This window comes from Elephantulus edwardii, unplaced genomic scaffold (genome assembly GCF_000299155.1).
Source record: "Elephantulus edwardii isolate Elephantulus edwardi_28Jun2011 unplaced genomic scaffold, EleEdw1.0 scaffold00232, whole genome shotgun sequence".
NCBI classification, from domain to species: Eukaryota; Metazoa; Chordata; class Mammalia; order Macroscelidea; family Macroscelididae; genus Elephantulus; species Elephantulus edwardii.
In genome coordinates, this window is record NW_006399982.1 from 3,868,336 (window position 1) to 3,883,612 (window position 15,277).

At 39.0% G+C, this 15,277-nt stretch overlaps 1 protein-coding gene across 1 annotated transcript in view; it reads right to left on the reverse strand.

Moving 5' to 3' along the window:
• The window catches only part of FAM205A (family with sequence similarity 205, member A), a 28,702-nt gene extending 14,374 nt beyond the window's left edge, over nucleotides 1-14,328 (reverse strand). Inside the window, exon 1 of the mRNA XM_006898550.1 lies at nucleotides 14,252-14,328. Coding sequence (XP_006898612.1) covers nucleotides 14,252-14,328 — 77 coding nt within the window. The remainder of the gene's footprint in view (nucleotides 1-14,251) is intronic.
• Nucleotides 14,329-15,277: the final 949 nt, after the last annotated feature.

Here is a 15,277-nt window from a genome sequence, read left to right on the forward strand (position 1 = left end):
TGGGTGTGTCAGAGGCGGTGCGATTGGCGCAGGATAGAGCAGGGTTTAGAGCTGTTGTGCATAGGGTCGCTATGAGTCGGAAACGACTCGATGGCTCATAACAACAACAACAACAAGTTGTAAAAGTACTTTTTAATTCTGGATATTAATTTCTTCCCAGAATATTTTTGTAACTGTTTTATTTTATTCTGTATATTTTTGAGAGTGTACTTTGATGAACAAAAGTTTTCCATTTTAATGAGATCCAATTTATTTTTTTAATATAGTATTTACTTTTTGTGTGATACTTAAGAAACCATTGATATATCTAAGCTTTCCTCTCTAATTTTCTCCCAAAATTTTGCAGTTGTGTCTCTTTGATCTATTTTGTCTTTTTTTTTCCTATTTTACTCTTTGATCTATTTGGAGGCGAATCTCATATATGGTGTAAATTAAGGGTCAATTTCATTGAGAGGTCAATTTTAAATTTGGTTTACATATTGTCATTAGGTTTCATCAAGTTGATGACAGCTCAGAGCAACTCTGTGAATACAGATTGCAACCTTGCCCTATAATGCACCGTCTTCGTGATCTCTGCCCATTGTTGTAGTCACTTGGTCAATCCATCTTGTAGAGCATTTTTCCTCTTTTAATTACCATCTACTTTTCCAAGCATGATGTCTTTTTCTGAGGACTGACACCCCCTGACACCATGACCAAAGCATATGAGACAAGGTTTCACCATTTTTGCTACTAAGGAACAACTTGATTGCGCTTCCTCCAAGATACTTTTGTTCTTTTGCAGTCTGTGGCATATTCAATACTCTGTCAATATCACAATTTAAAGGCATAAATTCTTCTTTGGTTTTCCTTATCCATTGTCCAACTTTCACAAACATCAGAAGCAATGGAAATTACCATGGCTTGGATGAGATACACCTTAATCTATACACTGACATCCTTGCTCTCAAGCACTTTAAAGTGTTTCTGACAGCAGATTTGCCCAATTCTATATGTATTTTTATTTCTTGACTGCTGCTTGATTGTAGGCACAAGTAAAATGAAATTACTAACAACGTCAATATTTTTCCCCATTTACTATGATTTTGCCTATTGGTCAGTTGTGAGGAGGATTTAAGTTTTATTGATGCTAAGATGTACCCCATACTGAAGACTGTAGACTTTATCTTCTGTGAGTACTTGAAGTTTTACCAGTTTAAATATTCAAACTATGTCAATTTATAGTCTCTGAAAACCCACTGGAGGGTCAGCTGTGAATCAGGTCTGACTCGACAGTACATAACAGCAACAACTGTCCATTTAAAAAATGTTGGTTTTATGTACTATCAAGTTGGAATCGACCCACAGCTGACACTCGCAATGGATTATCATAGGCAGTTAATCACACAGGAGGAGATAGCCCATCCTTCTCCTGTGAAGCAGCTGGTGGCCTTGAACTTCATGCCTTCAAGATTGCAGCTCAGCTTCTTATCACTAGGCCACCAGAGCTCCTACTGTCTAATGAGGAAAGAACTGAAGAAAACATTCAAGTTTTGAGTTGCAGTAGGAAAGGATTCTATGAACAAAATATTAAAGGAGACTGTGAGTATTAAATAAAAATTAAAGGAATAAACAGAGTCACCATATCAGTAAGGATGTCAATGTTCAGTCAATTTAGTAGGTAACATATGATCCAGAACCAATAGTATTTTAAAAAGTCCAAGTTTTACTAAAGGCAGTGGTAAAAAACAAGCTTCCAGGAATTAGAATACTGATTGAAATCCTGAAAACAGATACATTGCCAAAGGTACTCATTCATCTATGTCAAGGAATTTGGATGCTAGCTACATGCCATTGATTGAGACAGAGCCACATTTTCCCCATGCCAAAAAAAAAATCCAACTGAATGTAGAAACTATGCAGCGATATCATCTATACTATATACAAGTAAAACCTTCTTGAAGATAATTAAAAAGTAGCTGGCACAGAGTATCAATAGAGAAAGTCTAGAAAGTCAGTCTGGGTTCAGAAGAGGATATGGAACAAAGGATATCACTGCTGATACCAGATGGATCTTGACTGAAAGCAGAGAATATCAGAAATACATTTACTTGTGGTTTATTGACTATGGGAAAGTATGTGGTTATTTAGATTATAACACATCATGGAACTATTGCAATGAATAGATTCTAGAACATCTGGTTGTGCCCATGTAGAACCTGTATGTAGACCAAAAAGTAGTTGTTCAAACAAAACAAGGGAATAGTGCATGATTTAAAATCAGGTTAAGGGGACTTTAGAGTTGTATTCTTTCAACATACTTACTCTATCTGTAACTGAGAAAGTAATCTGAGAGGCTGGACTCTTTGAAGAAGAATGTGGTGTCAATATTGGAAGAAGACTCATTAGCAAGCAAAGATGGAGAGGATTAATACCAAGCCACGTGGAGATCTCCACGGAGCCAGCAAGCAGAAGTTGGAAAGACAAGAACCTCCTTCCAGAACCATCAGAGAGAAAAAGGCTTTTCCTAGAGCAGATGGTCTGAAGTTGGAAATCTAATCCCTGAAACAGTGAGAAAATAAATGTCTGTTTTTTAAAGTCATCCACTTAAAAAAAAAAGTCATCCACTGATATTTCTGTTTTAAGGTGATTTTCTAGAGAAAGAAGAAGAAAACCTATTTATTCACAATTTTGAAACAGATCAGCCTTACTCATAAAAAATATGTAAATTAAGATGAGATGCCATTTTTAATCTCAGGTTAAAATAGAATTTTGATTATACAATATGTTGGGGAAAGTATGGAAAAGAGTCATGGTATATTATATGCTGCTGGTGGAAACGGAAATAGGAACAAACAATCAGGGTACAGTTTAGGGGTACTTATAGAAATGTAAAATGCATACAGTCTTTGGCCTAGCATTTTTCCTTTAGAGTTTTATCTAAGAGGTAAGCTCACCCATGTGTGCAAAGGCTTATCATGTACAATGGTGTTTAATGCATCATTTTTATAACAGTGAAAAAGTAGAATAGCATGAATTTGGTTAAATAAATTATGATATAGCCATATGAATTGAATATCATATATCCAGTAATAAAATATAGTAGGTACATAAGCTCTTGTGTACAAGTGAAACCAGAAACTCCATATGGTATTTTCTCATTTTCATAAAACTTAAAGTACAGGTAATCTTACAATGGGATTCAATCTGAGGACTCTTTCATAAGGCAGTTCTGATGGAAGTAAAATAAGATTTTCTTTAATTATTATAGTTATTACCAGTATTTTATCAGTATCTTTATAAAGCCAGTCTTTGTCTTTGGGGCTGGAAATTTACATATAAACATTTATTTGAATACATAAACACTCAAGGACTTTAACTTCAAAAAAAGTCCTGTCAAGCACTTTAAATGGATCAGAACATATTTAAAGTCAAGGGCCTGACCTTTAAAGAGGTCCTGACCTTGGCTTTAAAATCAAAGACCTTTATAAAGTGCTAAAGAGGTCCTGACTTTCATTTTAAAGTCAAGGACCCCTTTAAAGTCCTAAAGAACAAAGATATCAGTTTAAAGACTAAGGGGCACCTGACCCATGCCATAGTGGTTTTGATTGTTTTGTATGCATTTGAAAGTTGGACAATGGATAATGAAGACCAAAGAATTGATGCTTTTGAATTATGGTATTGGTTAAAAAGTATTGAATATACTATAGAGTGTTGGGGATGTTGTCAGGAAGCAGAAGTGCTTGGAAGAAGACACTGTTCTGGGAAGGGTGGATATTCACAGAGAGAGAGAGAGAAGACCCTCAACAAGATAGATTGACACAGTGACTGTAACAATGACCTGGGAGTGTTGACGATCAAGTGGATGACTTAGGATAGATCAAAGCTTAGAGCTATTGTTCATAAGGTTGCTTGAGGCATAGAGGATTTGACAGCCCTTAACAATGGACCGCCACTGATTGATTGATGCAGTGGCTGCAGTAATGGGCCTCCGTGTGTCAAAGATGATGAGGATGGTACAGGATAGGACGGGGTTCAAATCTGTTCTTCAGAGGGTCTCTATGAGTCATACTCGACTCGACAGCACCCAATATAAGCAACAACAACAACAAAGATACATAAATAATAAAAATTTGCTTCAATGATGAAATACAGTTGGATGACGTTAGCACATTATCAGTTTCAGTAATAACTGCACTTGTGGAACGTTCTAGATCATCAAGATTATCCTTGAGAGTGGAGATGGTGTTTCTAGTCCAAAAATTGGTGAGTATTGTCTGCAACAGTTCTTTTCTTTTTTAATTAATATGTTTCAAGATAATACCTCATTACTCCCTAAATTTGCCTATCAACTTTAGCAAAGTGATTAGGGTTTAAGAATATGTTTTAAAGTCACTGAAGGCCTTGATTTAGTTTAAGAATATGTTTTAAAGTCACTGAAGGCCTTGATTTAGTTTAGTGAAAAAAAACCCCACAAAACCCAGCTAATCTTTTCACTGTAAAATTTTTCATAACTTCTCTCTCTCCTTTTAATTCTATTTCCTTCTTCTGCAGCCCTTTCCCCTCCTTATTGGGTCCTGATTGGGTCCTCCTATTGGGTCCTGATCTCTCATTTCCCTTCTTTATGGTCTGTGAGCTATTGTACATCAAGGCATAAAATTTTAAATTTTGCATTCCTACCCTGTAGTTGTTGTGCACATCAAGTCGGAACTGACCCATGGCAGACTGGGTCTTCAGAGACAGTTAAGTCAGGTGGGAGGAGACTTTCATCTTCTTTCCATGGGATGATTTTCAATCCATTTCTTTGATTATATTTTCCTGATCAAATGGCTAGAGTGAGTTCACATAACTTAGCAACATTTTTCCACATCTCTAACATGCATTTTCCAAAAATTTCCTCCCAAGAAGATATTCTGACTGTGATATGTTGGGGTTTTTTTTCCCCTTTCTTTTTTCAAAAAACAGTTTTGAGTGTGTTTTTTCATCTTAAGAATTTGTCCGACATAAGAATTGCATGCATGTGTTCTGGAAAACAATGTATTCAAATTTTTAAAATAAACTAGTATGATAAAAAATTTTAAAAAGGAATTACACGATGCAGAACAGATCAGCATGCTGCCGTTCTCTCTCTCTCTCAGACACATATACATGCTTAAACCTGGGAGGAAACTGAAGAACAGTGTGAATATTTATGTTGAATATTGTGGCTGCCAAGTCAAACCTGATCACATGGGCGAAGGTTGCCCATCCTTCGCCTGTGGAGCTGAAGGGATGGTATTTCTGTGTTGCTGTCCAGTGATGTTACACGTGGCCAAACAGCAGTTAACGTTTCTTCGTGAACTAGGACCTGCTCTGTAACAACAACTTTATATTTGTCCTCCATCCTTTCCTGCCTCATTACCCTTTTGTTTTACTCCTCCTATAGTCCTTACACCTTACCTGGGCTCTGTTTTCTAAGGAACTGCATATAAGACATACAAAACAAATATTTCATTGTGAAAGTCTTGAGCGGAGGAAGAAGGTAGCTAAAAAGGGCTCTTAAAATATGCAAGGGCTCGGTGTATTCCACCCATATATGCTTCCTGAGAAAACTCTTAAGATTAGAGAAATAAAGGAGTTCTGATGGCCTAGTGGCAAGAAACTGTGCTGCAATCTTGAAGATGTATAGTTCAAATCCACCAAATGCTCCACTGGAGTGGGAGGAGCAATCTCCTGTGTCAGTCAGATCTGACTCAACAGCACACAACAACAACAACAACAAAAAATAGAGTAGATAAGTCATGACAGCGAACAACTGCCAAAAAACATGAAACTCATTTAACTAGATTTCCTTTTCCATTTAATGCCTTTTCTCTTCAAATTCCCAGGAAAGAGGAAAACAGGAATTTTCTATTAGCTACTAGGAGGTCAATTACTTTTTGTGAAATTTTAGTGAGACACAGTACACATATGCCTGAAAGAAAAAGAATCTCAACCAGACTTTGACTTCATAAATACAGAATAAAAGCTCAATCAGAAAAGTAGATGGTTTCCCCAAAGGACATCCCCACAAATCTAAGCTCAGAACAGGAGATTTAGGAGCGAGAATGGGCTTGCGATAGTCGGGAAAATGGCCTGGAAATTCACCACAAGCTCCAGTTCCGGAGCAGCTCACCCACCAGCCCTCCCCCGTCAGTGTGACACTCTGTCACTTTGCTGTGGGGTAGACACCTCTAGGCCAAACAGGAACATTACTGCAGTCTCTCAACAAAGCCCTGTGCCTCGGCTAACTTCTGATTGTCACCACACACACACACACACACACACACACACCTCAACTGCTGACTACATTAGCAAATTGACAGGATGAAAAATGACTTGATGAACAAGTGGGTTGACTTAAGTTTTTCTCTATAATAATAATACCACCACCTTCATTCAGATTGTTTCGCTATGTGAGAGTGAAAGGGGTAGTGTTGCAGGGCATATGCTGGAAATTGTTCATTAGCATACTTTAGTATTTTAATGTCATTTGTCAAATGTGTCAGGGCAGGGAAACAGTGAAGAGCCACTGCTTGAAAGAACATGCCCTGCCAAAATAGGATATTCTTTGGCACAGGAACATTTCTGGTAGTTGGAGGGTAGAAGGGATTTCATTTGTCATGATTTGGCAAGGTTTTTGACCCAGTCCCATGACATACTCATTAATCAACAGCTCCACCAGCCAGACAGGTGTTGAGCAGGCAGCCAACTGTCAGGCCCAAACTGACAACGATAAATTAGCAAGAGAGCCGAGGAGACAAAGCCAATCTAACTAGCAGGCTCTTGTTTCTTCACATCTCTTTGATGTTATCTCACAACTGGTCTGGTTTAATGCATTAGATTTATTTTGAAACAATCTCCACATTCAGGTGGTATTTTGGTTCCCAAGAACTTGTTTTTATTTTCAACTTGAATGTGCATATGAACAATTGATGCTCTATTCCACAGCCAGCCCCTGGCCTTGTTCTAAGTGAGGATTTTGAGCTTTTCCACAGAAGTAGTCAATTCGATTCCTTAGTGTTCCATCTGGTGAGGTCCACGAGGTTAAGTCCATTCATTTACAGTTTTGAAAAACAGTTATTTGTAATGAATATGTTTTTGCTTGTATAAAATTCTACCATTCACTATCTGGGTACTAGAATGGGAATCCCAGAACACTTGATTGTGTTTATGCAAAATCTATACTTGGACCAGGAGGCAGTCGTTAGAACAGAGCAAGGAAACACTGCATGGTTCAAAATCAGGAAAGATGTGTGCCAGGGATGCCTTGTCAACCTGAATGTGGAACAGATCATTCAGGAGACTGGGCATAGTCTATGAGGAGGAATGTGGCATCAGGATTAAAAGAAGACTCATCAACAACTTGTGTTATGCTTGCCGAAACTGGAGAAGGACCTGAGGCATTTGCTGCAAAGGGTCAAGGATTGTAGATTGCAATATAGATTTAAGCTCAACATCAAGAAGACAAAGATTTTCACCATTGGGCCAATTACCAGCACCATGATAGATGGAGCTTGCTTGGCTCCACAGTCTACACTCTTGGTACCAACAGCCAGGAAATCAGAAGACGAATTACACTGAGAAAATCTGCTGTCAGGGACCTCTCCAGAGTAATGAGGAGCAATTATGTCAGTCTAGAAACTAAGGTGCACCTGATTCAGGGTATGGTCTTCACAATTACTTGCTATGCATCAGAGAGCTGGACAATGACCAAGGAGAAGAACTGATGCCTTTGAATTGTGGTGCTGGAGAAGTGTCTTGAACATACTATGGACTACCAGGAGAACAAATAGGTCTGTCTTGGAGAGAGTGAAACCAAGTTTCTCCTTTGAGGCAACGATTTTGAAGCTCTGTCTCACACACTTTTGGCATGTGGCCAGGAGGGACCAGTCCTTGGAGAAGGACATCATGTTTGAAGGGATGGAGGAACAGACAAGAGAAGAAGAGCATGGATGAGATAGATTGACATGGTAGCTGAAGCAGTGGGATTAGGTGTGTTGGAATCAATGAGACTAGCTCAGGATAAGACAGGATTCAGCACTGTAGTGCATAGGGTCACTATGAGTCACTATGAGACAGCACATAACAATAAAACCAAATTATCAGATGTTGAAATTGGGGATTTCTATCAGCTTGTGTAAATGGAAATTGTTCAGCCACTAAAACCAAGGATAAATAATATGAGGATTTCCATCAATTTCTGCAATCTAAATTTGATCAAACATACACTCAAAATACATTAATAATAACTGGTGATTAGAATAAAAAAGTTGGAAACAAGGCTGGGACAGATATGAGTCTGGAATTCACATAGTGGAGTACTATGCAACACTAAAGAACAATAAAACAAAACACTGTATAACACAGATATATAGAGAGGATATTGTGCTAAATGAAATAAGTCAATTACAAGTATTAAATCAGACCACTGTTATAAAAAGCTAAGGAAAGGTTTCACACACAGAATCATTCTTTGAGAATTATCAGGGATGAGATGGGAAGGAGAGGGGAGTAAAATTAGTAAACAGGTATTAGACATATAATAAGATGGGTGAACTGAAAGGTAAAATCCGATAAAGAATCGTCCGTAGACATCCCCAAAGAAAGGAAAGACACCGAGAGGTATAGGAAGGTTAATAGAAATTGGAATTACAAGGAGGAAGTGGGAAAAGTATGATTGCAATGTGGGTATTGAAATTAATGCTTTAGAACCAGATCTGTAAGATGATTGAATGAAAAATTAACTTGCTTTATAAACCTTTACTCAAATTATAATAAAAATTTAAAAGAAAAGAAATGAGGCTGGAGGTTACATGACAGAATTTTGTTATGACCAACAACTTACTCACATACATTAGGAAGTGTGTCATAAATACAACAGATAATAGAGTTGCTGAGAATGTGGGAAGTTGAAACACTCATATACTACTGGTGGAAATATGAAATTATAAGTCCACTTCATAAAACAGTCTGGCATGTCCTAGAAAAGTGTTGATGACTTTGCACTTTCATTCTAGACATAAATACAAGAGAAGTGAATGCATAATCACACAAAAATGTGTATAGATGGTTATAGTATTGTTCATAAAAGACAAAACAATCCAAATATCCATATTCTAATAAATAAATAAAATGTGATATACTGATTAAATGCAATAAATGGAGAAAAATGACATAATATTACAAACTACAAGGATGACCCTTGAAAACAGGTTAAGTGAAATATTGTTGTTGTTATGTGCCATCGAGTTGCTTGCGACTCATAGCGACCCTATGTATAAGAGCCCTAAATGCCATTCTATCCTGTGCCAACCTCGCTGTCTCAAACACATTCATTCCCACCACTCCACTCACAGAATCGATCCATCTCATCAAGGGTCTTCCTCTCCTGTGCCATCCCTCCACTCTCCCAAACATGATGTCCCTCTCCAAGGACCAGTCTCTCCTTGCAACATGCCCAAAGTATGTCAGATGAAGCCTCAGAATCCTTGAGTCCAGGGAACATTCTGGCTTCATCCTCTCCAGAACAAACCTGTTTGTTCTCCTAGCAGTCCATGGTATATTCAACACTCTTCTCCAGCACCACAACTCAAAGGCATCAATTCTCTATCATGCCATTTCACTGTCCAACTCTCCGATGCATAGCACGTAATTGCAAAGACTATAGCCTGAATCAGGGGCACCTTAGTCTCCAGCCTGACGTCGTTGCAATTCAATACTCTTGAGAGGTCCCTCACAGCTGACTTTCCCAATGCAATTCGTCTCTTGATTTCCTGGCTGCTGTTACCAAGAGTGTTGACTGTGGAACCAAGTAAATGAAAACTGTTAACTATCTCAATCTCTTCACCATCCATACTGATGCTGCCAGTTGGCCCAGTGGTAAGAATCTTTGTTTTCTTGATATTGAGCTTCAATCCATATTGAAGACTGCAGTCCTTGACTTTCTGCAGCAAGCGCTTCAGTTTCAGCGAGCAGGGTTGTGTCATCTGCATAATGCAGGTTGTTGATGATTCTTCCACCAATCCTGATGCCACATTCCTCCTTGTACAGCACAGCGTCTCAGATGATCTGTTCTGCATACAGATAGAAAAGGTATAGAGACAAAATACATCCCTGACGGACCCCTTTCTTGATTTTGAACCCTCCAGTGTCTCCCTGCTCTGTTCTGACAACTGCCTCTTGGTCCAAGTATAGGTTTCACATTAGCACAATCAAATGTTCTGGGATTCCCATTCTTCTCAGAGTCAGCCATGGCTTGTTGTGATCCACACAGTCAAAAGCCTTTGCATAGTCAATGAAGCACAGATAGACATTCTTCTGGTATTCTCTGCTTTCTGCCAAGATCCACCTTACATTAGCTATAATATCCCTGGTACCTCTTCTAAATCCAGGCTGCACATCTGGCAGTTCTCTGTTGACATATTGTTCCAAACGTTTTTGGATAATTTTCAGCAGAATCTTGCTTGCCCAATCATCAAGGACCATACACTGTGATTCCATTTTTATAAAATTTCTAGAATAGGAAAACCTACAGAGACTATAGGGAGCTCTGGTGGCCAAGTAGTAAGAAGCTGTGCTGCAATCTTGAAGGCACATGGTTTAAATCCACCAACTGCTCCACAGGAGAAAGACTGGCAATCTTCTTCCATGCAATTAGACTGCCTCTGATAACCTGCTGAAGGATCAGCTATAGGTCAGTTCCTACTTGATGGTACACAGCAAGAACACAGAGACTTAGGAGACTGAAGAAGAACCACTATCTTTGAACTGTGATTCTGGTGAAGATGTAAAATAAACAATGGCCTACCAAAAGAATAGACAGATTTATCTTAGAAGAAATACATCCAGGTTACTTCTTAGAAGCAAAGATGAGGCAAGCTCTGGTGGCCTAGTGGCAAGAAGCTGCACTGCAATCCCAGAGGTACAGGGTTCGAATCCACCAGATGCTCTGCTGGAGAAGGAGGGACAATCTCCTCCTGTACCTGTCAGATCCGATATGACGGTGTACATACACACACACACACATAAAATAATTTTTTTAAAAAAAGAAGCAAAGATTATGAGACTTCATTTCATATACGTTGGGCATGTTTTGGGAAGAGGCAGTCATTGCAAGTGGATATCATGCTTGGAAAGGTGGAAAATCAGAGGAGGGGAAGACCCTCAATGAGATGGAGTGACAGTGACTGCAACACTGGACTTGAACACAGTAGAGATTGTGATGCTGGCACAGCTTAGGGCAAGATTTCAATCTGTAATTCAAAGGGTGGCTATGAGTCAGAGTGGAATTGACAGCACCTAATAAAAGCATAGAGATTTAAAATAGATTAATTATTTCCTATGGTTGGATAACAGGAAAGTTAGAGAGTGGGTGATGATTAAAGGGTATGGGGTTTCTTTCTGGAATAATAAAATTTATGTTCATATTTATTTCAGTGATTATTTTAGTATATAATAGAAGTGTATGAAAAACTACTGAATTTTATACATCTTCAGTAGTGAAGTATGTGGATCCAATATTCCTAGTATGTCTTAATACAGCGGTCAACACAAAAATAAACTATTAGCATTTTATCTAGGTTTAAGGAAGAATATTTGAAAAATTATTTAAGATAAGCAAATGAAGGAAAGAACAGTTTAAAAGGAATATATGACTAGGCATTATTTGCATGACAATAGTCCATTATAAGAGATGCATAGGAAAGTGGACTGGGAGAGGGGTGAGGGGAGGAGAGAGAAATTATACAATGATGAACAATTTTATTTTTTTAAGTGAATTGAGGGGATAGGGATGGAAATGTGCAAAAATGATTGAATGAAAATCCAACTTTTCTGTAAACTTCTGTTAAAATCACACATAAAAATTGAAAAATATTATTTAAGATAAATAAATCAATTAGTATTTGTTTCTCTTTAAAAGCAGACAGATTTCCTATATTTAAGGTAATATTCCTTTCTGCGTATGGGATGAATTTAGATCCTTCTACCATCTTTCTTGAACTCAAGAAAATCATAGTACAAGAACACGGAGACCTTTTCTACCAAAGAGCTCTGAATATTAGTAAACAAAAAAAGGTGAACATAATAATTAGAAAGCAGATTGTATCCACTTTTCGGTGGCGGTCAGGATATTTACAGAGATGTTGTTGTTGTGCCATCAAGTCTACTACAACTTATAACGACACGTTTTTTAAGAGACATAAATGCAGGTTATACACATGTATCTCACCTGATGGTATGCACAGGAATCAGATCGATTACATCTGTGGAAAAAACCGCTGGAGAAGCTCAATATCAGCATGTGTGTAACCTGCATTTATGTCTCTTAAAAAACATGTTTGTGATGAATAAGTCATTTATTGTGCAAAATTCAATCATTCTATCTCCAGCTCCATTTCTGTCACTGAGTCCATGTTTTCTGACTACTGATTCTTCTTCTCTGTTCCCAAATTTTGCATTCCAGTCACCCATTACTGAAGAGCAATGGTGTCTCTCTGGAGACTAAGGTGTGTCTAAAACAGGCCATGGTCTTTGCAATCACTTGTTAAATGTCAGAGAGTTGGACAATGACTAGGGAGGATAGAAGGAGAATTGATGCCTTTGAGCTTTGGTGTTGGAGAAGACTATTGAGGGTACCATGGACTGCTAAGAAAACAAACAGATTCATCCTGGAGAGGGTTAAACCGGGCTGCTCCTTGGAGGCAAGGATTCTGAGGCTTTGTCTGATATACTTTGGTCATGTTGTAAGGAGAGACCGGTCCTTGGAGAAGGATATCATGCTTGGGAGGGTAGAGGGACAGTGCAGGAGGGGAAGGCCCTCTAGGACCTGGATTGATTCGGTGACTGGGGTAATCGGGATGAATGTGTTGGAGACAATGAGATTGGCACAGGACAGAACAGAGTTTAGGGCTGTTGTACATAGAGTTGCTATGAGTCGCAAGCGACTTGACGGCACATAACAACAACAACATATATATTCTGGGTTACATCATGGACCATGAAGAAAAATCCCAATAGACATTCCAATAATATGAGTCTTATCCCTCCACACAAACACTACAAAATTTTACCATTTCCTGCCCACTTCAGTAGTGTGTATACTAAAATTGGAATGATTCAGAGAAGATTAACATGGCCCCTGCTCAAGGATGACACACAGATTTGTGAAGCGCTCCATATGAAAAAAAAAAAAATCAATGTTTCTATATAAAGAGTGTGGCCAGCATGGAGGTGGCAGAGTCTGAACTCCAGTAACTCCACAAAGGGGAACAGTCCCCATTAACATTCACAGCTCAAACCCAAGCATTGCCAAAAGAACAAACAGGTCTGTCTTGGAGGAAGTACAACCAGAGTGCTCCTTAGAGTCAAGGGATGATGAAATGTTGTCTCACATACTCTGAGCATCTTGCCAGCAGGGGCCAGTCCTTACATTCAGGAAGGTGGAGGGTCAGAGGAAGACAGAAGATATCCAACAATATGGATTGACACAGTAACTATACCAAAAACCTTGAACCTATCAGAGATTATGAAGAGGATGCAGGAGAGGGCAAGGCTGTTCATATTGTTCAGATTGCTGTGAGTCATATGTGACTCTCTGGCTTCAAACAATAACAATATGGGACCAGATATTCCCCACACTTCTCGAATCTACATCTACCAATTCTAACATCAACTGTCCCTCCAAGGGCTCTTGATGCTCTGCTATTGGGCCCACTAGTGCATTGCAGTGGCCACACAGAGCTCACAGAATTATTCTTTATGGGGTTTACAGGAAAATTAATAGGTTACAATTCTGGTTGGAAACAAAACTCAGTTCTTGTCCCGTAGCTTCTTAGAAGTGCTTGAAGGCCCTTGACTTATAGCTTCACAGCTAAAGCTCTGTTACAAATCAGTGTTACAAAGGTCTTTTACAAGGGAGCTCTGGTGGCCTAGTGGCAAGATGCTGCACTGCAATCCCAGAAATATGCGGTTCAAATCCACCAGGTGCTCTGCTGGAGAAGGAGGGGGCAATCTCCTCCTGTACCAGTCAGATCTGATTTGACGGTACACGTAAAAATAATACAATAAAAATTAAAAAAAACAAACAACAACAACACACACACACACACACACAAACAAAAAAACCCCAAAGGTCTTTTACTCATGCCAATAATGACACCTTTCTCCCTGACCTTTCTTTCTCCAGAAAGGTTGGCCAAAGGTTTCTGCTCTGATTCTGTAGGGTAACAGCTTCAGGTCAACTCTGTCTCACCTCGGTCTCTGGTTTTCCACGGCTGCAGATCCATCTCTCACAGAAATCTTGGTGGCCCCAAAGGACAGGTGTGGCATTTTCTGCTCTTCTTTCTTACTGGTAGTGAGATTTCCCCTTTCTGATGCTAATTCTGCTCAATCTGAACTTGGCAGGATAGCAAAATCAATCCCTTCATGAGTAATTTACACACTTTGCCTATTCACACCCAGTCAAGTCACAAAGTCAAAGGCTAGTTATAAACCTGTTATTGTTATGTGCCATTGAGTCGTTTGCGATTCATAGCGACCCTATGTACAACAGCCTTGAAACCTGCTCTGTCCTCTGCCAACTTTACTGTCTCTGACACATCTACCCTCATTACCCCAGTCACCGTATCAATCCATCTCATTGATAGTCTCCCTTCTGTCATTCCATACTTCTAAGCATGATGTCCCTCTCCAAGGACCAGTCCCTCCCTGCAACATGCCCAAAGTACATCAGACGAAGCCTCAGCATCCTTGCTTCCAAGGAACAGCCTGATTTTACCCTCTCTAGGACGAACCTGTTTGTTCTGGCAGTCCATGGTATGTATATTCAATACTCTTCTCCAGCACCACAGCTCAAAGGCATCAATTCTCTATAATCCCTAGTCACTGTCCAGCTCTCTGACGCATAGCAAGCAAGACACAGTCTCACCTTAGTGTCTAGACTGACATTGTTGCTCTTCAGTACTCTAGGAAAGTAATTTTAAACAAAATGCACACTATACTTCAGTCAATCTCATATCTGGAAAATACTAGGGAACACTTTAAATATGTCAAGTTATAATGTTTTGTTCTAGCGACAGAAAGCATAATTTCTACCATTCATCAGCAATATATTTATATATTAAGTATCTTTATTAATGCCCCACAGATAAGATTTCCATAAAGTACCACCAAAGTATTAGTAGGCAAACGGAGAAGTGTAACGGAGTGCCACTAGATGGCGCCAGAGGCACTGAAGGGCCCGCCTGCTCCCAAAACCGCAGTGACAGGTACTCTGAAA